This window comes from Scyliorhinus canicula, chromosome 5 (assembly GCF_902713615.1).
Source record: "Scyliorhinus canicula chromosome 5, sScyCan1.1, whole genome shotgun sequence".
Taxonomy (NCBI): Eukaryota; Metazoa; Chordata; class Chondrichthyes; order Carcharhiniformes; family Scyliorhinidae; genus Scyliorhinus; species Scyliorhinus canicula.
In genome coordinates this window covers 13,575,080-13,598,991 of record NC_052150.1, presented here as the reverse complement: position 1 = coordinate 13,598,991, position 23,912 = coordinate 13,575,080, and the positions used below count along the sequence as shown (strand labels likewise).

Genomic DNA, 23,912 nt, shown 5'->3' with positions numbered 1-23,912 from the left:
TTGTTCGAGGCTAGTTCCAATGGCTCCAGCACTCTGTTCTTTGCTTCACTCGTGTGAGACATGTCCACTGTGAGGCCAGGCTATTTTAAGATCGAGGCCTCATTTATATGCAGCCAGAGAACTGGGGATGCCACGTTGGCACACCGAGGCAGCTTGCCGGTTGAAGGAATGTGGGAAACCGGCCAGATCCTATATGGAGTCGGAGCCTCTGGGAGATGCTGGCCATCTTTTAGCTTTGTTGAAGTTATTGATTTCAGTCACTTTTTTCTCTGAAACCTTTCCTGCAGTAAATGTGCGAACACGAATAATGATGCACAAAGCGGGCGATTTAATCAAAAACTAAAAGCACCTCGGAATTGGTCTTTTGCAGCAGAATAAGATGGTAGCCCTGATCAAAGTATTCATTCTGTCTAGAATTGGACTGCAGCCAGTTCACTATTGATCCTTGAGGTGAGATCATTCTCACTATTCTAATCGACACGCAGCTTCTTTTGATGAACCAGGAGACAGAAAAAGCAACCACAATAAAATGGTTCTTGGAAATTGCAGAATTTTGTGCATGAGAGATTAGCTTATCTTATCTGAGAGTCATTGGGGTACGAATTAGTATGTAATGCTCCATTGCATTTAGGCACAAAGCATTTCCATATAGCTGTGAGATTGTCGGTGTCCAATCCTCCCACCGCTCCTTTTATAAGCATGAGTGGCTCCTTCCAATATGTCAACTGGGTGCTCAACGCCGTTTGAAAGTCCCCATCAAGTATTTTGTTGGAAATGGGCAAGCGCAGGATATTTTAATGGTCATTACAGCCATCTGCAATGTGTAAGTTTGTCTCTGACTCCACAAGAGTTGCCATCACCTTTACTTCCCACCCGCCCCAGTAGCTTATTCCAATCTTCTTTGCTCGCACTCACCTGAAAGCCAGGTCTGCCAGGTGGACCAGTTTTGCTCGAGGGAGTTGCCTGTGGTAGCAAGGCCAGCACTGGAAGCTCACACATTGTACAGATGTGGTCTAAGAGTGCCATTTTAGAATTAGGATTTCTCTTTGAACATTGTAGTTTGAACTAGGCAGCGAAAGACTGAAAGCAGGCCAGTCAAGCAGCTCCTCAAAGTGCTCCAAGTAAAGGAATCATTCTGGCTATATTGTGTTTTTACAGGTGATTTCCTGGAGACCAGGAGAGATTATTGAACACAACGCAGCGGCAAAGAACATAATTATTGGGAAACCTTTCATGGCACAAGAATAGTTGGAATGAGAGTGTGATGTATATAAACTTCAAGCATAGATGTTCGAATGTTCTAGATTGGACGTTGCCATGTGTAACCATAAAGCCATTTGGGATCGATCATCTTAAAACCTCGTCAGCATGGGCAGGTTATATTTGTCTTTAACTGACCAAACTGTAGATTAATCTTTGTATTTTAGCTCTTTTTCTTTTTGAATTAGTATCTTTTATAATTTATACTCTGGAGCAAGGCTTCTTGGAGTCTCTGAAGATTACTGACTAAAACTAATAAGACATGTGATTCAATTTGCATCAATCCTCTGGCCTCTTGGCCAGGTGCCTACTGGTCCCACAGGACCAGATTCATGCTCAGTAATGGAACAAATTGAACGTTGTACCAGCTCTCGAAAATCCAACTGCCTTGCGAAAGCTACTATGGATTTCGCCTCCACTGCATCTTCCAATAGGATCCGTGAGCTGACAGCTGTCTTCATACAAAACTGTCTCCTAACGTCTCGTTGGTGACACTTGCAAATATGATCATGTTTAATTGTCCCAATCCTGCATAGATTTGAGAAATGGAAGAGCGAGTGCTTTGCAACTGAGTTTTGTTACTCCTCCATGGGAAATGGTCGTCACCGGCATTTGTTGCCCGTCCCTAATTGCCCTTGAACTGAATGGCTTATCAGGCCAATTCAGAGGGCAGTGAAGAGTCAAGAGTCAATGACGTTTCTGTGGATTTGGAGTCGTATGTACACCAGGCCAGGCAAGGGTGACCGATTTCCTTCCCCAGAGGAGATTAGTGAACCAGATAGCTTTTTGCAAGAGTTAATGATAGTGGTCATGCTCACCATTACTGAGACTAGCTTTAGATTCCAGATTTATTCATCGAATTCAAATTCCACCAATGGCCGCAGTAGGATTTGAACTGAGCATTAGCATCCCCAGTCGATGCTGGCATGGACTTGATGGGCGGAATGGCATCCGCTTGTGCCATAATGATTATCGGTGGGATTTTCAGGGCCTGCCAGCAGGTTGCGTCATCACTGGCAGAACCGTAAAATGTTGTCGCGTATCTGCAAAGTGTTTAAAGACAATTAATTGGAGCGTCTAAGGGAATGCTGATGTCAGGCCTAAGTTCAACCTATTGGGGTTTGTTTCTCAAAGTCATAGCCCTTGATAAGGAAGCTTGTTGGTAAATGTGTTGCATTTGACCCTTGTTGGTAACCCAGTGCATAGCATTCTGATTAAATTCTGCAGCTTTTGATATCACTGCATGAACCATTGTTGTCCACTGTCATCTTTTAATCAGTCTTTCTCCCTGTGTAAACAGGGGAAAAAACAGTAATGACACTGGAAAACCCACAATTTCAATGTCAATGCAATAATCTTATCAGAGGAATACAGGAACATAAAAACATAAGAACTAGGAGCAGGAGTAGGCCATCTGGCCCCTCGAGTCTGCTCCACCATTCAATGAGATCATGGCTGATCTTTTGTGGACTCAGCTCCACTTTCCAGCCTGAACACCAGATAGACACTGAAAAAACATTGGACATTACAGAAGAGGAATTAGGAAACAATCAACTATATGCATTCTCATTGCCGAAAAAGAGGCGCCAACATTTTTTGTTTTGCACGCATCAGGACGCTTTACAAGAATGTCAGTATAAGGGGGAATTTATACTGTCTGAGAAAAGAGAGAGCTGATTGCTGAGCAAGCGGACTCTGATTGATAGAGGTGTTGACATGGAGAATGCACCAGTTGATGGTGCCTGACCAGTTAACTGCCAAGCACTGTTTGAAAATGTAAACCTGGCAGCTTGATCCTGATTGGGCAAAGCATTGTGCTGATGAATGAATCAGCGGATGACTGTCCCTTATTTGTTTAACCACAGGTGCAATGTGCGTACATGTCCTTTCTGCCTATAAGAGCCCTGTGTGTTAATATATTTGTAGGGTCTTGTGTTAGCTAAAGAAAAAGAAGCATTTTAATCATTTTAAATGATTGCCTGAAGTCATTCTGTGAATGACTTATTTGGGAAGTAGTTTCTTTACCGTTGTACAGCAGGCACCTGAGCATGAGCATGATGCAACACAAATGAACAGGTGATACGATGAAGCTGAATATATGTGACACTGCATGTTTTGCACTTATTCAAGTTATTGAGATACATTTACCACTTGTTTCTCTGGCAGCAAAGTGCTCGTCAGTGGAGATTGTAAAAGTTTCTCGTTGTATTCCTCATCGCAGGCTGCCTTGATCTTGGAAAACATCTGTACAGTACAGGTTCACTGGCTCCATGTTACCTCGTTATCCTTATCCTGTTGCAGTAAATAATTGACGCTCTTGAGCTTTGAAAAAACAGCAAACGAAGCCACATGATTTCCCGTTGGACTCCAGAATTGAATGCTCAGTCACAAAAAGGCTTGCGTAACTTTTCTTCATTTCCCTGCGTTGTTATCACCAGTATAAAATCGGTGGAGCATTTCTGCCGTTGCTTTGCCATGAATGTCTGTTACGAATGCTGAAATGGTGATTTAGATGGCGTACGAACTGCAATCGGTTGCAGTGATCTCCATATATGCTGAAGCCATTGTTATAAACTTCACGGCTTATGAATAACATTGACTCTGCCATACCACTGAGGATTTACTTCGATTCAGAAGCTATGCCTGCTTCTCTGCGGATGGCTGCAGCTCCGTTTGTTTTAGCTTTAGTTATATTAGAATCAGACGCTGGGGTCACAAGACAGGTTGGGCTCCAGGAATTAACAGGAGCCCTTTTCCTCCATGTCGAGAAGAGTTAGTGCTGCACAATCTGTGTGCACGTTGAGTGCGTCGTGGTTAATGCACCAGAGGGGCAGCAAAAGTGCGGCGAGCTACGAATAACTCTGCAAGGGGTGGAATGTGGGTGGGGAGGGGTGATGTTGAAGGGGGGAAATGTGAGGTGGGGGTGGGGGAAGAGGTGTGGTGGTGGAGGGAGGGGGGGGAAAGAGGTGCGGTGGCTGGGGCAGGGGCAAGAGGTGTGGTGGAGGGGGAAGGTAGGGGGAGGTTGATCTGAGAGTAGTGAAGGGGGTGGGGTGGGGAGGGGGGGTGTACAAGGGCCCAGAATGGCTGTTCCAGGCCTTACATGGATGTTTCTATGAGGCTCTCTAAGGGACAGATGTTCTGTGAAAGGCAAATGATATCATTTCCTTTTCATGTTCTTGGCTTTGACTGGTTAACTGACCTGTTTTACATACAATCTGTTCTTTACCTCGCTTTATGGTACTGGCTACTGATACTGAAAACAAATACCTCACTCCCCAGGAGTGTGATAGAGTACTCTACACTTGCCTAGATGAGTGCAGCTTGAGATATTCAACAACCTCCCAAGGTGAAGCAACCCCCTTAATTGGAGCCCCATTCACAGACATTGACTCCCTCCTCCATCGGCACCCAGTGGTAACAGTGTGCCATTCACAACACGAATTGTAGCAATTCCCCAAGGCTACTTGAACAGCGCCCTCTCAAGGCTACTTGAACAGCGCCCTCTCAAGGCTACTTGAACAGCGCCCTCTCAAGGCTACTTGAACAGCACCCTCTCAAGGCTACTTGAACAGCGCCCTCTCAAGGCTACTTGAACAGCGCCCTCTCAAGGCTCCTTGAACAGCGCCCTCTCAAGGCTACTTGAACAGCGCCCTCTCAAGGCTACTTGAACAGCGCCCTCTCAAGGCTCCCTCAGCAGTATCCTCCAAATCCATCATCTCTAGCTCCTGGAAGGACAAGGCAGCAGGCGGATGGGCACACCGCCTCTCTCAATCACACACCATCCCGACTTGGAACTCTGGAGTGATTAGGCAGGAATTCTCCAATCGTTAGGATTCTGTTCCCGCTGGCACCGCACCCCTGCCCGTGGGGTTTCTGGTGCCATGCGGTGGCTTCAATGGAAAACCCATTGACAGGTGGGGGGAGTAGTGACTCCCGCCACCAGCGAACAGCGCGCCGCAGAGAAACACACGGATGTGGGACCGGAGAATCCTGCCCTAAGTGTCATGTCAGGCAGGAAACCTGGTAAGAATCCTGCCGGCTATTCTGGGATGGTTCCCATTGGAATCCAACCACATTTCGGGAGTAATTCTCCGATCCTCCAGCCGTGTGTTTCTTGGTGATGCGCCGTTCCATGCCGGTGGGATTCTATCTTCCCGTTGCTTGTCAATGGAATTTCCCCACAGAGTAGGGAACCCTGCAGTGGGGGTGCGCTGCTAGATTCCACCTTGGGGCGCAATCCAACGGCCACACTGTGCCCAAATAGCAGCTCGCCGAGGCACAGTATGGCCAATAGAAGCCGGGAGATCCCGCTCCCAGGATCTATCTGGCTTGGAACGCTTGTAAAGTGGTGATGTAAATCCCGCCCACTGTGGTGTACTTTCTGGTACACCCGCAAATTAGAGCGAGCAGCTAGTCTCACTCTAATGTGCAGATTCCCGAGGTATCTGAGGCTTTGGGAGTCATCCCCCTTCTCCTCGGAGGCCTCTGGCGAGCACCGTTCAGCGCTGGTCCCCACAAATGGGGACGAAACCAGATGGAACAGAACGCGTGGGGTCTCCCAGGGATTGGAGGCCTCCAGCTGCATGCCCTTTGGGCAGGGTGATGCCCTCGCGCTGATGGTACCATCTTGGCACCCTCAGTGCCATCTGGCTGCCAGCCTAGCACTGCCAAGGTGCTGAGGTGGCACTGCCAGCTGGCATGGGTATGGCCAGGTTGGCACTGCCAAGGTGCAAACCTGGCATTCTTTGTGTGCGATCGGGCTTGGGGTGCCCTGCGTGGGTGTTCCGGGGGGTGTGGGGGGCGTCAGGGACTCTCCCATCGTCTGTTCGGATGGAGGGTCGGTGGCTGCTTCGGGAGCCTTGGAGAATGGGACGCAGTTTAAAAATGGCATCCTGATCTCTCCAGCAAGCAGAGCTCCCCAGTGTACAAAATGGGACTATGTATAATCTAATCTTTTTATTATTGTCACAAGTAGGCTTGCATCAACACTGCAACAAAGTTACTGTGAAAATCCCACAGTCACCACACTCCGGCACCTGGAATGCCGGCTGAAAAACGCCGGCAGGAATGACTCATTGGAGGTCAGGCACCCACATCTCAATGTCAAGTTGAAGGTCCACAACCCACGGATATTGCAACTCCTGCAGACATCAGCAACACCCCCAACCCTTGACCACAGAGGAGCAACCTTCCCCCACCACCCCCATCACTAAATGTTTGTGTCACTGCCTCCGTACCACGCAAGCATGAGGGTAACCTGGCCTTCCCCTGTCCATCCATCCTTGCCAGCATCACCCCACCCCCTGTAAGTGAGCGATACCCAGCCAAGGGGTCGCTGAGGTGTTCCCTCCCCCTTCAAACCCCCCCCCCCCAACCTTCATGGTTATGACCCTTCTCAGGCCCCATGGCCTTTGATAGCCTCCATGTCAACTTGTGGCCCCATCACACCCATTCCCTATGCTCCCTCATCTCCCAAGCCAGCTCCATAGCCAGTTACCCAATAGCAAGAACATACTTTGGAAACTATGTGGAGATGAAAAAAATAAACTTCTAATAATCTGATACAGCTCTCACTCACACTCGCTTGATTCTGGAAATACTCCAATTTATAAAATCCATTCAAAGCCTTTAAATCTCCTTCAGCGGTTAATCACTTATAAAAATAAACAGAGCTCTACTTAGACCCACATCACAAAGAGCCGATCCTTTAATAGTTTCTTGAAACTCTCAATAAAACTGTCGGCTCAGAGTCCCCTGTTGAGGCTTTTAAAACTCAGCCAAACATTCATAGCTTCCTGGACATGTCAACAAAGAACTCTATTAAAAACGCATGACCAGATTGTGATGTTTTATCACACCTGCACTAGATGGCCTGTCAATCGAAGTAATCCAGCAGAACGTTTTTTTTAACGAGCTGCAGCCTGTTTTTTTAAGTTTAAAGAGTGGGGGTTTTAAAAAAAACATTCAGATTATGATGTTCTACAGACCTTATCTGCCCATCAAGTGTGTTAATGTCTACTCTATGAATTCATGACTACCACACTGTGAGTTAAATCCCTTGGAAAAGTTAGAAATGGAGTTTGTTTGAACTCAGTTCAAATGGCCCTGTTGAGTTTTGCTTTTCCCTCCTGCGTGATTCATGAATTTCAAACTCAGCGATAGTGACCATAAAACTAACATTGATTGTCCTTTAAGGGAGGGAATCAGCCGCCCTTACGCGGTCTGGCCTGCAAGTGACTCCAGATCCACAGCAATGTGGTTGACTCTTAAATCCTCTCTGAAATGGTCGGACAAGCCACTCCGATCAAAGGGCAATTAGGAATGGGCGACAAGTACTAGCCCAGCCAGCGACGCCCACATCACATATAAGAATACATTTGAAAGATCCAGCCCAAAAGTAATTGGAATTCATGCAACACAAAGAAATGGCTCAAGAGGCAGCGCGGTGGCCTAGTGGTTAGCACAGCTGCCTCACGGCGCTGAGGTCCCAGGTTCGAATCCCGGCTCTGGGTCACTGTCCGTGTGGAGTTTGCACATTCTCCCCGTGTCTGCGTGGGTTTCGCCCCCACAACCCAAAAATGTGCAGAGTAGGTGGATTGGCCACGCTAAATTGCTCCTTAATTGGGTAATCTAAATTTATAAAAAGAAAAAAAAAGAAATGGCTCAAGAAATGAGATTCCGTTAATTTAATCCAAATACAAACTGCGCATATCAACAGGCATGATGAACATGATTAACACTTCCGAGCCTCCTGCAATTCGGATCTCACCGTCACTGCTGTTGACAGCACTAAAGGGAGGGACTTCGGGGGAGAAAGGGCCGGAAAATTTTAAAGAAAACTGAGCAGTTGGTTCAAATCGCAACTTGCATTTTGTATCTAATACAGCACAATCCTGTGTCCCCCCCATCCCCAACACCCGAGGTGTGTTTGATGGTGGTGGTGGGGGTTGGGGGGTGGGGTGGTGGGGGTTGGGGGGTGGGGGGGGGGGCAGTGACGGCACCTTCCCGCCTCCATCCCGATTAAGTCCATGATGGTTAGGCTCATGGAGGTCTTATTGTCCAACACCTTGGGTGGGAAATGCCCACCTGAAAAGCGCCATCCTGCTGCCGCTGATAGGGGCTCACCAGCTGGAGTGCACGACGAATAAACCCTGTCTTCAGCAGTCCTTCCCGGCACGAGCTGAGCCCTCGCTGGTTCCCCAGCTGGCGACTACGACGCCTCCACCCCCTCCACCCTGCAATATGGCTCGGGATAGGTTGGAGGCCGCTGTCCCAGTGGATTCCGACTCCCTTGTTCAGCTTTCCGTTGATCACAAGTGACCTTTGGCAGATGATTTTTAAATCATGGAAAGATTGATTTAGTTCCTGTGAGGATTCACAGTTGGCAAAATGGAATGGTAATCGCAAGTCTGACTTGCACAAGTGATTAATGATTGCTTTGGTCCCAAATAATTAAAAATAGGCCAGGGGAAGTGTCACAATTGTGTTTAGTTTAATTTCCCCTTTTATTAGTCCCTCCTTTTTACGTTCAACTTTCACACAAGGCAGCAAACTCACCAATTAGTTCATCTGAACACAGCAGAATTGTCGGTAAGAGCAATCAACCCATTTCTGACTGCTTCCCGTGTAAACTGTGGGCTGTCGGCTGCAGTATTGGCTTTATTGATCATTTTAATTGACGCACTAGTGCAAATTTGTTGGTCCAGCCAAGATTAAGCATGTAATCCTCCCAAGCTAACACGAGCTAGGTGCCAGAAGCTTCGTCAAAAGGAGCCCACTCCCGAAATACAGTCAACCTTGGAGATCTCCTCATGAGTTATGCCGAGGATTTTGCACAATCTTCAGTGATAACAGGATCAAGTTTGCTGCCTGCAGTTTTTAAAAGAAAGGCATATAACGATAAGTTCCTATACCCAGTTCAAACATGTAGCATGAGACAAATAATGATTGTTTGTACTGGGAAATAATGTGACTCTGTACATGGATGTTGGGAATCTATTTGTCCTTCAGGCTAATGATCAATGTACCTCGTGGGTATCACCTTGTGAACTATTTTTCACGTCCCACTATTCCCCTTTATCTATTTTCCATTCGTTATTCCAGTTTATCTCCCATAAATTCCCGATTTATTTTCATTTCTTCGTTCCTGGGATGTAGACATCTCCGGCAAGGCCAGCATTTATTGCCCATCAGTAGTTGCCTCCGGGAAGGTGATAGTTGTGAGACACTGGGGGTGATTCTCCCGAATGGAGCCCAAGTGTTCACGCCGTCGTGAACGCTACGACTGGCACGGGGATGACCGATTCTGGCCCCCACAGGGGGCCAGCACGGCGCTGGAGCAGTTCACACCGCTCCAACCTCCCTTCCCGGCGCCAAATGGGCACCGCGCCAACTCGCGCATGCGCAGTTGGGCCGTGTCAATCTGCGCATGCACGGGGGACTTCTTACGCGCGCCGGCCCCGACTCAACATGGCGTCGGTGTTCAGGGGGCCGGCCGCGCAAGAAAGTAGGCCTGGGGTGGGGGAGGGGGGGAGGCCGACGCCAATCGGTGGGCCCCGATCGCGGGCCAGACCCTATCGACGGGCCCCGCCCCCCCCTCCCCGAGGATGGAGCCCTCCTCCACAGGCCGCACCTTGACCCTTTGCGCAGAGTTCCCGCCGGCAGCGACCAGGGGTGAACGGCGCCGGCGGGACTCTGTCATATCCGCGCGGCCCCACCGATTCCAGTGGCCTGCGACCTGCGCTGCGTCAAACGCACCAGCTCAAATGGCGGCGATTCTCCGCACCGCGTTGGGGCGTCGTGGTGCGGTTGCGGCAATTCTCCGGCCCGGCGCGGGGCTCGGAGAAACGCCCCACTGTGTTTGAACCCCGGCAGTTCATGCGGCGCAGGTGCTCCACGGTGCTTTTGGTGGGGGGATGGAAGGGGGGGGGGTTCCAGCATTCTGACCCAGCGTCAGTGAAGGAACAGTGATTATAGAGTTCCAAGCCAGGATGGCGTGTGTCATATAACTGGTGGTATTCCCATGGAGGCACTGATATTGCCAGGAAGTATTGGCATGCATTCTGAGATCGTTAACTCTGGTTGACTCAAGTGACTTTTCTGGGTAATGGTTGAAGAAATTATGGCCTCATTATTTGTTTCCTTCTTATTTTTTGAAATGCTATTCCTGAGCCACATGGACCACACAAACCAATTGGAGGTGCGAGTTACTTTTGATCATTATTATTTGGTCGACTCAGAATATAGAAACACGAGGAGGTCATTCAGCCCCTCGAGTCTGTTCCTTCATTCAATCGTGGTCCATCTGTGACTTATCACCAGGGACCTGCCTATCTTTTAACCCCTTAAAATCTACTAAAATCTATCTAAAATTAATCAACACAAGTTTCCCTTTGTGGAAGCGAGAATTCCAAACTTCTCACCCCCGGCTCTAATCTTTAGACTCTGCCCGTTAGTCCCAGACTCCCCAACCAGCGGAAATGGTAACTGGGATTTTCCGACCCCGCCCACAGCAGGAATTGCCACAGGTGGAATGGAAAATGTGTCAGATCGGCAAGATGCCCGTCGACTTCGGGTGGCATTACCAATCATGAACGGCTACATAATGGGGTGGCACAGTGGCGCAGTGGGTTAGCCCTGCTGCCTCATGGCGGCGAGGTCCCAGGTCCGATCCTGGCCCCGGGTCACTGTCCGTGTGGAGTTTGCACATTGTCCCCTGTGTCTGCGTGGGTCTAACCCCCACAACCCAGGCTAGGTGGATTGGCCACGCTAAATTGCCCCTTAATTGGAGAAAAGAATTGGGTACTCTAAAATAATTTTTAAAATGAACGCTGCATAAAAAACAGCTGAATGCAACATGAGGGAATAAAAGAAGAAACAAGCCAGGAATGATCACCACCCCCACCCCCCCCCCCCCCCCCCCCCCCCCCCCCAAGAAACAGAGGACAAAGATGAAGGCAGAGGTTATGATGTAAAATTGTTGACCTCGAGACTGTCCAATGCTTGCTCACTTAGATTGGCTCCTTGTCTCCCAGTGCCTCAAGATTTAAAATTCTTATCCTTGTCAATCCAGACTTTTCCCACCTCAAACTCCAGCATTACAACCTCGCCCCAAGGTCCCTGAACTAACTCTTCCACTTCACCTCCCCTGCTCTTTAACCCAATGAAATGAAATGAAATGAAAATCGCTTATTGTCACGAGTAGGCTTCAATGAAGTTACTGTGAAAAGCCCCTAGTCGCCACATTCCGGCGCCTGTCCGTGGAGGCTGGTACGGGAATCGAACCGTGCTGCTGGCCTGCTTGGTCTGCTTTAGAAGCCAGCGATTTAGCCAAGTGGCCATTGCGACTTTAATTCACTAAGGTCTCTTGCTCAGGAATTCTCTCTGTATACCCCAACCTTCTTCACCTTTCCCCCTCTTTGCTCTCCCACTCCTCCTGTGAGACCTGCATTCAAACCCCACCACTTCTATCGCTTTCGTTAGCCCTGTTGTGATCCTGGTCACTGAATTAGCACCAATAGTTTCCACACATATCTCTGTGAAGCACCCGAGGGTGTTATTTTTTTTTCGGTGTTAAAGACACTAACATGAAATAAAACTTTCAAAAATGTCTGAGGAATTCTTCCTATTCCAGCACAATATCATGCTGACAGAGGAAGAAAGTTTACATCTTTGTAAGAAATGTCTAAAAAAGAAAGGCATAGATTCCATGAGCAGGATTTTGCATTTCGGATCAGAACTCCCAATGTCAGGAAAAATGGGAATCCTGACCCCGTACTGTATCACGAGTAGACACAACAATTATATTGCTTTTGTTGGCCGATTAATGGCCGGAGATCATGACATAGTGGTGATGCCACCATGGGCAGCACGGTAGCATTGTGGATAGCACAATCGCTTCACAGCTCCAGGGTCCCAGGTTCGATTCTGGCTTGGGTCACTGTCTGTGCGGAGTCTGCACATCCTCCCCGTGTGTGGGTGGGTTTCCTCCGGGTGCTCCGGTTTCCTCCCACAGTCCAAAGACGTGCAGGTTAGGTGGATTGGCCATGATAAATTGCCCTTAGTGTTCAAAATTGCCCTTAGTGTTGGGTGGGGTTACTGGGTTATGGGGATAGGGTGCAGGTGTTGACCTTGGTTAGGGTGCTCTTTCCAAGAGCCAGTGCAGACTCGATGGGCCAAATGGCCTCCTTCTGCACTGTAAATTCTATGAAATGTTAGTAAATAATCCAACAGAGGCTAATGGAATGGTGGCCCTTATTTCAAGGGGGTTTGAGTATAAAAGTAAGACATAGGTGGTCTTTCACTTCTGGGGGCCCAGTGCTCTCCCTCTTTGCGAAGGCCCCATGTCACGCCCCATGCCCTGCTTATGTGACGGCCCAACCCCAATGATGTTGAGCCCCGCCCTAATGACATTGAACTCCATGCAAATGTCGTCAATGTCCTCCTGACCCCCAGGCACCCTCAGCTCACATGATGCAAGGCACAGAAACCCAAAATCTCGCCCATGCCGCCCTGGCCGGTTGCTGTCCAGCCCAACCCATCTCGCGCCCAGCCCTGCTGCCAGGGTGGCCACTGGCTCTGGTCGAGTCGCCCTGTGTTTTCCCGATTTCCCCGAGATATGACGCTGGTGCTTTCCTGGCCTTCTTTGCACCTCCCAATGGCTGCTCTGTTCACCTCTCACTTGGGTGGATGGGCCTCGAGCCTCGGCGGCCGCCGGTGCTCCTGGATGGTTGCTGCTATGTACCTGGTCTGGTACCTCTGTTCTTTTTCGTTGGAGGTCACCCCACTGCTCCCCTCACAACTGTTGGCCAGCACTTACTCCTCACCTCACTGAAGGCTTTGCAGCAGAGGAGGATCTACACTTTTGGGGACACACACACGCCCTCCCCGTGTAGCAGCACTATATTTCATTGTAAGTCTACCTCTGGAGTAGGCAAGTCTTGCTGCAGCTGTACAAGGTATTGAGAAGATTCACTGGATGATCTGGAGGGATTATCTTTGTGATGATATGCATCACTGTAAATACACAAGGGGTTACTGTAAATACACTACAACTAAGTAAACACTAGAGGGAGCACCAGAGACGTCATGACATGCAGACATACAGCTAATGAACGCATAGAATAGGACACGACCAATGGGCAGTCAATACACCCAGAGGTGACACTACCACAAGGGGGCATTACACAACCCATATAAAAGGACAGGGCACACATGACCCAAGCCGGGAATCGAACCTGGGACCCTGGAGCTGTGAAGCAATTGTGCTATCCACAAAGCTACCGTGCTGCCCTAATGAGCAACTTTTTTAAAAGTACAGGCTCGCAATCCAATTAAGGACAACAGGATGGCTCTTGATTGTGGGAAGGCATGAGGATGTCCGTCAGCATTGAGGGAGCTGAAGGTGTAGGTAAGGGAGAGGCGCCGTGTTGAGGTTAACCAATCTGAAATTTAAAAATGGCCAGGGCTACCCAAGCCGCCATTACGAACATACAAATTAGGAGGGAGGGGGGGAAAGGGGTTCGTAGTGGGTGGAATCAAAGTCCACCTGCAGCTCTGACCTCCTGATTTGCAACCAGGAGACCAACTCCAGGCAGCTGCTAGGGAGGCGTGAATAATGTACCAGATCTTCTGCAAAACACAAGTTTTAGTGAGGAGCTGAAGGAAATCAGTTTTGGCATAGAAATGGTTTTGGGGAAATTAATGGGATTCAGGGTGGATAATTCTCCAGGCTTGATAATCTTCATCCCAGAGTACTTAAGGAAGAGACCCCAGAAAGTAGGTAGAGACAATAGGGGCTGGTTTAGCACACGGCTAAATCGCTGGCTTTGAAAGCAGACCAGGGCAGACCAGCAGTGCCGGTTCAATTCCCGTACCAGCCTCCCTGAACAGGCGCCGGAATGTGGCGACTAGGGGCTTTTCACAGTAGCTTCATTTGAAGCCTACTTGTGACAATAAGCGATTTTCATTTCATTTCATTTCAAATAGTAGATCCAATGGTGATCATTTTCCAAACTTATTTGGAGTCTGGAATGGCAGATTGGAGGGCAGTAAGACTGTTACTCAAAAAACAGGGACCTATAGACCAGTGAGCCTACCGCCGGCAGTAGGGAAGTTGCGTGAGTCCATTATCAAGGATTTCATAGCACAGCATTTGGAAAGCAGCAGTATAATCAGACAAAGTCAGCATGGATTTACGAAAAGAAAATGCTGTTTGACAAATCTACTGGAATTCTTGTAAGACGTAACTAGTAGACTTTTAAAAAATAAATTTAGAGTACCCAATTCATTTTTTTTCCAATTAAGGGGGAATTTAGCGTGTCCAATCCACCTCGCCTGCACATCTTTGGGTTGTGGGGGCAAAACCCCGCAGACACGGGGAGAAAGTGCAAACTCCACACGGACAGTGACCCAGAGCCGGGATCGAACCCGGGCCTCGGCGCCGTGAGGCTGCAGTGCTAACCCACTGCGTCACCGTGCTGCCCCGTAACTAGTAGACTTGACCAGGAATGAGAGGGGATCTCTTAAAAACTTATAGGGTAGATTCAGAAAGAATATTCCCGATGGTGGGGGAGTCCAGAACTAGGGGTTATGGTTTGATGATAAAGGATGTAAACCCTTTTTAGGACTGAGGTGAGGAGAAATGGCTTCGCCCAGAGAGTGGTGAATCTGTGGAATTTATTGCCACAGGAAGTAGTTGAGGCCAAAACATTGCGTAATTTCAAGAAGGAATTAGATATAACTCTTGGGGCTAAAGGGATATGGGGAGAAGGGGGGGCAAGGCAGGATCAGGGTGTTGAACTTTATGATCAGTCATGATCATATTGAATGGCAAAGGGCCGAATGGCCTCCTCCTGCTTCTATTTTCCATATATGTTTCCATGTATGCCACCGCGGATTGAAACATTCCAAATGAATGAGTTGAACAAACTACCCGCCATTTGGAGGGAGGTAGCTATCGTTCGGCCTATCTGGCTTCCAGGGAAAAATCCGGCCTGACTCTCTTGCCCCTGCATGGGGGGGGGGGGGGGGGGGCGGGTCGCCATGCCGCTGGGAAGGGGCGGAAAACCCTGCCTTTATTCCTTTCCAAGAATTTCTTCCTCGATTTTCTTTCTCCGCCAATCGAAAGGCACATCGCCTAATTATTTGCCCTTCCTGCTCTTTCAAATCTCGTGCGTTCCTCATCAAAACAGGCTGTGGTAAATCGGGATCAAACCTTCCTGCGTTCTGTAATTCTCTTCCATAATTTTTCCAGTGAGCCCAAAGGAATTCCTGACATTTTCAATATGAAACTCAGACACAAATGCATTAAGAGGAGACAATGGAATCTAAATCGTGTTTATATAATGTAGCTTGCTTTTAATTTTTTTTTGTTTAATGCGCCATTCAATCAGCGATGTGTTTCTTTGCTGGGATTAATATTGTCTGACTTCTTAGTCAAACGCACAGCTCTGAAGCTGCTCTTAAGCTTGCTGAAGAAAATCATTCCTGCATTTTGTAATGAGGCCTGTTGCGGAAAGTAGCCCCCAGAGAGCTGGGCTGGTATCACAGAGCACGGCTGGTGAAGTGCAGCCTCCGTGTTTATCTGCACATCGCTGTTGACTGAGCAACTGGGAGCATGTAACCTGGAATCTTGCATTTTGCCTTTGCTTTCGAAAGGCCTGCCTGCCTTCAACTTCAGGGGAATAGATTTCTGTGCGCGCCCGACTTCTGACTGGGTGCCCAGGACTTCAGTTTGGAACCACCTGCTTCACCGGTGTGAGACGCTCTCTGGTAAGTCCCAGAAGGATGGGTGAGGACACTACCTGAAGTGCTGATCGTGGCTGGTGAGGGTGTACTGTGGATTCAGGAGGAGTCTACTCGCTCCTATAGCTCCACTGAAATTACAAAATCAATCATTTTTACTTCGGCTTACTTCATCTTTCGATGCCGCCGCTGGCTAGGCCGTTTCGACATCCCCGATAACCCCCAAGTGCAAACAATTTGAGGCCTGGTTTTCCCTGGGAAACCCGAATTTTGGCAAGGGTCCTTACTGGACCAGTTCTAGGCAGCTGCCCCAAATGCCTGAACAATGGCCGAGCCAGTTTGGGGTCAGATGTTTTGCCGGCACAACAAAGACCAACATCCATCTCCCCTCTGCCCCCACGTCCCCTTCTACCCACCCAAATATCCAGCCCTGGTTGAGGCTGCTTGCTGTAGAAACAAAAGATAATATGTCAAACATTTGTACATGTTAACATGTGGCAAATCATGTTCTGAGGTACTTTGAATAATGCATATTTTACCAGAACACTGACTGATACAGAACATCAGCAGGTACATAATTTAATTACATGATTTAATTAAGCAGAGAGTTGAAACGCTAACGCACAGCATTGTAAAGGCGGTCGTTGCCTACTGCAGTGAAGATGCAGAGTACAATGGCCATCATCACTTTGACTGAGAATTGTAATGGGTTTCCTCTTGACAGACTGTTCGATGACTTTGTTCACCATTCCTGGGCTTCCTCTCTGTGTGAGAGAGGAGGGGTAAAATAACACTGGTCACACAAAAATACATGGGGCGGAGATTTGGGTTGGGACCCCAGCATCACAGTCAAGTGGGGTCCAGACCCCACACTAAGGGGAATATTCACCCAGATGTAATTGTCCATGAATTGGTCGATTAGTGAGCAGAGGAACCCCCTCCCATCCCCCGCACTGTCCAATTAAGAATAGTGGGCGGGGCTTTAAAAGACTGACAGCCACAATAGAAGATCTTTCATCTGGGAAGCTTCTGTGGTCCATCGTTGCATTTAACGGAGGGAGAGGGCGCGTCCATCTTGAAGTACCTTCTCAGCAACCATTGAAGCCTTTAAATGAAGTAATGGCCCCAGCAAACACCATCATGAGGGGCTCCATTTCAGAATTAGTGTCTGCCTCCGTGTGGCTTGTCTGTTCCCAAATCATAGGGAACCCACAAGCCCTCTGGAAATTGGCCTCTAGCTCCACTCAACTGGCTACTCATCACTGACCTGCTGGAATGGTTCTGGTAAACCAGCGTCCCAGCCAATGGTACACATTTGTGCGTCCACCATCTCCATACTTGCCCCCCAAACAGCAGCAAAGATTCCCCTCCATTATCTTGCTTGTGGCCTGCATAGTTCTATTGAGCTTCCATCTGTGCTAACTCGGGCATTGTGGCACCACATGTAATCATGTGTAAAAGGTCGTCAACGCCACAGAGCGGAGGTGGTGAGATTTAAATTTGTAGTTGCGATGCTCTCACATTGGTGCGTTTGTCCTTGCTGGTCAGGGTTAGTCAATGTCGTTGTGCACAATTAACAGCATATTTGCTCAACAACATCCTCGGCTGTCCAGTGTGAACAGGGTTAAAAATCAGCAGACAAGCAACGAGAAAATGTTGCCCTGCGTCTGAAGGGGGTATTAACTCTCGATTTCAAATCCTGTTGTCTACCACTGGTCTGCATCATGACTGACGTTCCCTTTTGTGATTATTAAAACGTGTTTGCGACACTGGCAGTAGCATCACGTTATAACCTGACTGTTAAGTGACACCTCTAAACGTTTAAAAGAATGTGATTTTCTTTGAAATAAGGATTGCTAGCTGGTATTCAGGTTGTAAACAAAAATTCCTTCCTTGACAACCACGGAATGAGATTGCACAACTGTTACAGCTGAAAAACATTCAAACCAAGTAGCCTGCTACCGTAGTCATTTAGCTTTGGGTCATATGAAAAATGTGAACTGTAAACTTTGCATATTTTTGCATTGATTTGTGTGCGATAATATCTATGATTGCGATTTGTGGATTGCAGTCAAACCTGTGGAAGATTAGAATTTTCTGAGAAAATATTCGGCGGCGTCTGAGCGTGTTTCCTCCTCCTTGGGATGAATTTCTGTTGTGCCTCCCCAATAACCCCCAAAACTCCTACCATCTTTCTGCCGTCTTCCCTGTCAGGATCCCTTTCCAATCAACTCTGGCCAGCTCCCCCCTCATGTCTTTGTCGTTACCTTCACTCCATTACATCGGATTCCAGCTTCTCCCTCTCAAACTGCAGGGTAAATGTCATCATGCTGTGGTCACTGCCCCCGAAGGGTTCCTTCACCTTAAATTCCCTCATCAAGTCTGCCTCATTACACATCATCAAATTCAGAATTGCCTGTTCCCTCGTGGCCTCTACCACAAGCTGCTCCGACACCTTTACGGAGAGGTTTGCTAGTGCTGTTGGGGGAGTGGGGGTGAGGGAGGAGAGGTTAAACTAATTTGGCAGGGGGATGGGTAACAACGTGGAGGTACCATAGAGAGTGATGCACAGCCAAATATAGAAGGCAAACTGAGCCCGTTTGGAAGGCAGAGCAGAGAGAGAGACACGTTAAAACACAAGGGAATATGGCAAGGCTGGATGATATTTATTGAAAAACAAAGAGTCTTGCAGGTACGGTTGATTAAATATGGAAGTATGATATTATTGCTATTGTAGAAACGTGGTTGATGGAGGGGCAGGACTGGCAGCTTCATATTCTAGGGGATAAAATTTTCAGGTGAGATTGAAGGGGGGGGGGGTTGTAAAAGAGGATGTAGTGTTGCAATATTGATCAAAGTCAATTACTGCAAAGATGAGGGATGATATCTTAGCAGGTTCCTCAATTGAAGCCATTTGGGTGTATGAGGGTCTCAGACCAGACCCCAACAGTGGCTAGGATACTATACAGAAATCCCAATGATTAATTTTAATTTTGTAAGACTGTGAGGAGAGGCAGTGATTGCTCAAAGAAATAGGGAAATGGTATTTTAAAACAAACTTTATTACTAACTCTGTATTAAAATCTTTAACATCACACCAACAAATAGTTTACAATTACCCCATAAACTCAATACCACTCAATACAGTGAATACAATACCCTTAATTGCTATCCTTATTCCCACTTAAACAACAAGAACATAAACCGTCTCAGTTCTCAATCCACCTTAAATACCAGTGGCACAGAGGAGTACTTGCTTTACAGAGATATTGGATTCTCTGAAAGCCGGGCCAAGTGTTGATGCTGGTGTCAAAACCGGTGCGAACGACTCCGGCGTCAACAGGCCTCCTCAGGCTCTGTCATTCTCCCCTTCCTCGGGGGTTAGCATGGCGCCGGAGTGCTGTGCGCGGCTCCGACACCAAAAGCCAGCCCTACACGGCCGGCACGGGTCCGTGCACGTGCGCCATGGCCGTCTCTGCGCCGGCCCCCCAGGCAACATGGCGGAGTCCTACAGATGCTCGGCGCAGAGGAACATAGGTCCCCCCTGGAATGAGCGCGCCCGCCGATCGTTTGCCCCCATCGGGCCTGGCCACCGTGGAAGCCCCCCCCCCCCGGAATTGGCTCCCCCCACACCCCCACCAGGACAGCCCCCGCAGCCAGAACGCCGAGGGTCCCGCCGGGAAGGATTATACGTGAACGATGCCAGCGGGACTCGACGGGCACTCCACCCATCGAGCGCGGAAAATCACCGCGGGGACTGGCGTCACGGCGACCGCGCCACGCGATTGCTGCCGATTCTCCAGTCGCCGGCGGCCTGCCATCTGGGCGGCGTGGCAGCATTCGCGCGCCCCCATGGCAATTCTCCGACTCAGCGTAGGCTCAGAGAATCCTGCCCATTGGATGGGATTCTCCATCCGCCCGGCAACCGGAGAATCCCGTCCGAGGTCAATGGAGTTCTCCATTGTCCACATCTCGCCCGTATCATTCTTGCGGCGGGTGGGGCGGAAGAATTCAGCCCATTCTTTGAAAAAGGAGATCTCTTGACACTGCTGTCCAGAAAATATCTGACTCCTGTCAGACTCATGCAGAAACTCTGGCTGTATGTCTTCAACTGGCTTGTTTCAGCTCTACCTTGTCCCCCAACAAGTCTGTACTGTTCTAAAGACTGTTAATCTCTTTTTAACTAAACTGCAGAGAACAGAATCTAACTTGTTATCCCAGCTTCATCCAGAACAGAACTGAAACTGAAAAGGTTTCTCAGAAAACCTTAGTTCCACCCAGCAATGGTATCATCTCACCAAGCTAAAAACTAATTAACTCCCCAGGGAATCCCCTTAATCAAAACAAAATTGTGTTAGCCCAAGCTTTTTACGATGGTATAATTTCACCCCTGGCATCCAAAAGTTTTGTTGACCTTCAAACTAAAATTTTTAAAAATATGTCTGCAGTAGTAAAACTCACTCTAACCCAGCCTTTTAACCCTTACTGCACCAAATCGCTATAATAGTGTGCATCTGAAATTCCCACATTCATCACAGGTGGAAGTTGCTGGGGGTGTACTATAAGCCCCCAAACAGAGAGATAGAACAGATATGCAGACATATCTCCAAGATGTGTAAAAATAATAGGGTAATAATAGTAGGGGGTTTCAAATTCCCCAATATTAATTAGAATAGGTTGAAGGGAGCTGAATTCTTTAAGTGCATTCAGGAGAGCTTATTGGGCACAGAGAAAATCCAACAAGAGAGAGGGTGGTACTTGACTTAATTTTAGGGAATTAAGCTGGGCACGCAAAAGAGGTGTCAGTGGGGGAGCCTTTCGATGATAGTGAACATAACTCAGTAATATTTAAGGTAGTTATGGAAAAGGGCAAAGATGGCCTGGACATTGCTGCCTCACCGAGGTCCCAGGTTCGATCCCGGCTCTGGGTCACTGTCCGTGTGGAGTTTGCACATTCTCCCCGTGTCTGCGTGAGTTTTGCCCCCACAACCCAAAATTATGTGCAGGCTAGGTGGATTGGCCATGCTAAATTGTCCCTTAATTGGAAAAAATGAATTGGGTACTCTAAATTTATTTTTTAAAAGACGGCCTGAAAAGAAATTTTCTGAACTGGGGGAAAGGCCGATTTTAATAGGTTAAGACAGGATCTGGCCAAATCATATTGGGAGCAGCCACTTAAAGGAAGATCCAGATTCACAGCAGGGAGGGTAATTCAAAAGGGAAATAGAGAGAGTACAATGTCAACATGTTCCCGTGGAGGTAAAGGGCGTGACCAACAAGTCCAGAGAACCCTGGATGTCAATGGATAATCGAGGGTTGGATAAGGTAAAATAGGGAGGCTACTGGCAGATTCAGGGGGCTCAAAATAGTGAATGACCTCGGCGTACAGAAAGTATAGAGCAGTACTTTAAAAAGAAATTCAGAGCGTGAAGATGGGACATGGAAAAAATCTGGTTGGCAAAATAGAGGAAATTCCCAAGGTGTTTCATAAGTTATATTAAGGGCAAGAGTGTAACCAGGGAAAGAGTAGGGCCCATTTGGATCAAAGTGGCTGTGTGTGTGTGTGGAGCTAGAAGATGTAGGTCAGGTGTTAAATTAGTATTTTGCATCTGTGTTCACTATGAAGAGGGACGATGTAGATATAAAAGCAAGGGGGGGGGGGCTGTGATATAATTGAACAGATTAGCATTTAGAGGGAGGAGGTGGTGGCAGTTCTAGTGGGTTTAAAAGTGGATAAACCCCCAGGCCCAGATGAGATGTATCCCAGGCTGCTGTGTAAGGCAAGAGAGGAGATTGCAGGGGCTCTAACTAATTTTCAAATCCTCTCTGGTCACAGGAAAGGTGCCAGAGGATTGGAGGATAGCAGTGGTACCATTGTTCAAGAAGGGAAATAGGGTAAGACCAGGTAATTACAGACCAGTGAGTCTACAATCAGTGGTGGGGAAATTATTGAAAAAACATTCTTGAGGGACGGAATTATGGTGCATGACCAAAGATCCCAGAAGGCAACAGGACAGATGGATAAGGTGGTTCAGAAGGCATACAGGAGACTTGCCTTTATTAGCCGAGGCGTAGACGATAAGAGCAGAGAGGTTATGATGGAACTCATTAGGCCCGAGCTGGAGTATTGTGTGGAGTTCTGGTCGCCACACTACAGGAAGGAAGTGATTGCATTAGGGAGGTTGCAGAGGAGATTCACCAGGATGTTGTCGGGCTGCAGTGTTTCAGCAATGAAGAGAGGTTTGTTAGGGTTGTTTTCCTTTGAGCAAAGAAGGCTGGGGGGGGGGGGGGGGGGGGGACCTGATCAAGGCATACAAAATTATGAGGGATATAGATAGGAAGAAACAGTTCTTGTTGGAATCATCGAATCCCTACAGTGCAGAAGGAGGCCATTTGGCCCATCAAGTCTGCACCGACCCTCTGAGAGAGCATGCTACCTAGGGTCAGGCACCCCATCCTATCCCAGTAACCCCACCTAAACTTTTGGCATGAGACAATGTAGTATAGCCAATCCACCTGCTGCACATCTTTGGACTGTGGGAGGAAACCGGAGCAGCCGGAGGAAACCCAGGCAGGCACAGAGAATGTTCCACACAGACAGTCACATCAGGTCAGAATTCAACCCAGGTCTTTGGCGCAGTGAGGCAGCAGTGCTAACCACTTAGTAGATGGATCAATAACCAGGACGCATAGATTTAAGGTAAGGAGCAGGAGATTTGGAAGGGATTTGAGGAAAACCTATTTCACCCGGAGGATGGTTGGAGTCAGGAACTCACTGCCTGAAAGGGTGGTAGAGGCGGAAACTTTCAAAACATTTAAGAAGCATTTTGATGAGCACTTAAAATGCCACAGCACACAAGGCCATGGACCAAGTGCTGGAAAATGGGATTAGAATAGCTAGATATTGATGGCCGGCACAGACACGATGGGCTGAAGGGCCTCTTTCTGTGCTGTAAAACTCTGTGACGAACTATTGGTCTGGATTTTCAGCTTTCAGATCATCAGTAAAGTGAGGCATCTCATCACTGAGCTCAAAGATCACCACAAAGATCGAGCGAGGATTTCACTTTCATGTTGATGTTTGTTATTGGGGATCTCAGACATCCAGGAACAATGAAGTCATCGAGCAGGCAGAGTAGCCAATCAGATTGAAGAATTCTCATAGCCGGCAAACCAGGAAGTTAAAAGCACTAATTTTCAAACGTGCAAAATGCTTGAGTAGTTTGGCCCTCCTTCCCGGTCATAGCGATTTTAACACATTTATAATTTTGGGCTAATGTATAATAATATATTAATAATCTTTATTGTCACAAGCAGGCTTACATTAACACTGCAATGAAGTTACTGTGAAAAGCCCCTAGCCGCCATATTCCGGCGCCTGTTTGAGTACACAGGGGGAGAATTCAGAATGTCAAATTACCTAACAAGCATGTCTTTCGGGACTTGTGGGAGGAAACCGGAGCACCCGGAGGAAACCCACGCAGACACAGGGAGAATGTGCAGACTCCACACAAACAGTGACCCATGTCGGGAATCGAACCTGGGACCCTGGAGCTGTGAAGCAACAGTGCTACCGTGCGATATGCACAGAAGCTGGTCTCTTTCTGTGAATGACCCTAGTTTTAACCCATTACAAGTGGATTATGGATAAAAATGGGTAATTTTTGTATTAGGAGTGCTGTCAACATGTTCTAAGATTAGCGTTACTATGTTTGATTATAGTTGTTCTTGTTCCTGTAGACTCCTGAGGACCCAGTCTTTGGAATGGTACTATAATAATGTCAAGGGCAGATTCAAACACTTCGGCAGTGCTAAGGTGGTTCATACGTTGTACAAGAAACGCCTCACAGGCTGGAGGAACTCATCAAACATACTAGGTATTTACAATGACTCGGTCTAAAATTGAT

The 23,912-nt window shown here is 48.0% G+C and overlaps 1 protein-coding gene across 1 annotated transcript in view; it reads left to right on the top strand.

The window, feature by feature from the left end:
- The window catches only part of LOC119965580 (myosin VIIA and Rab interacting protein), a 415,287-nt gene that overhangs the window by 280,350 nt on the left and 111,025 nt on the right, over positions 1-23,912 (top strand). The window contains 1 exon segment of the mRNA XM_038796372.1: positions 23,746-23,882. Coding sequence (XP_038652300.1) covers positions 23,746-23,882 — 137 coding nt within the window.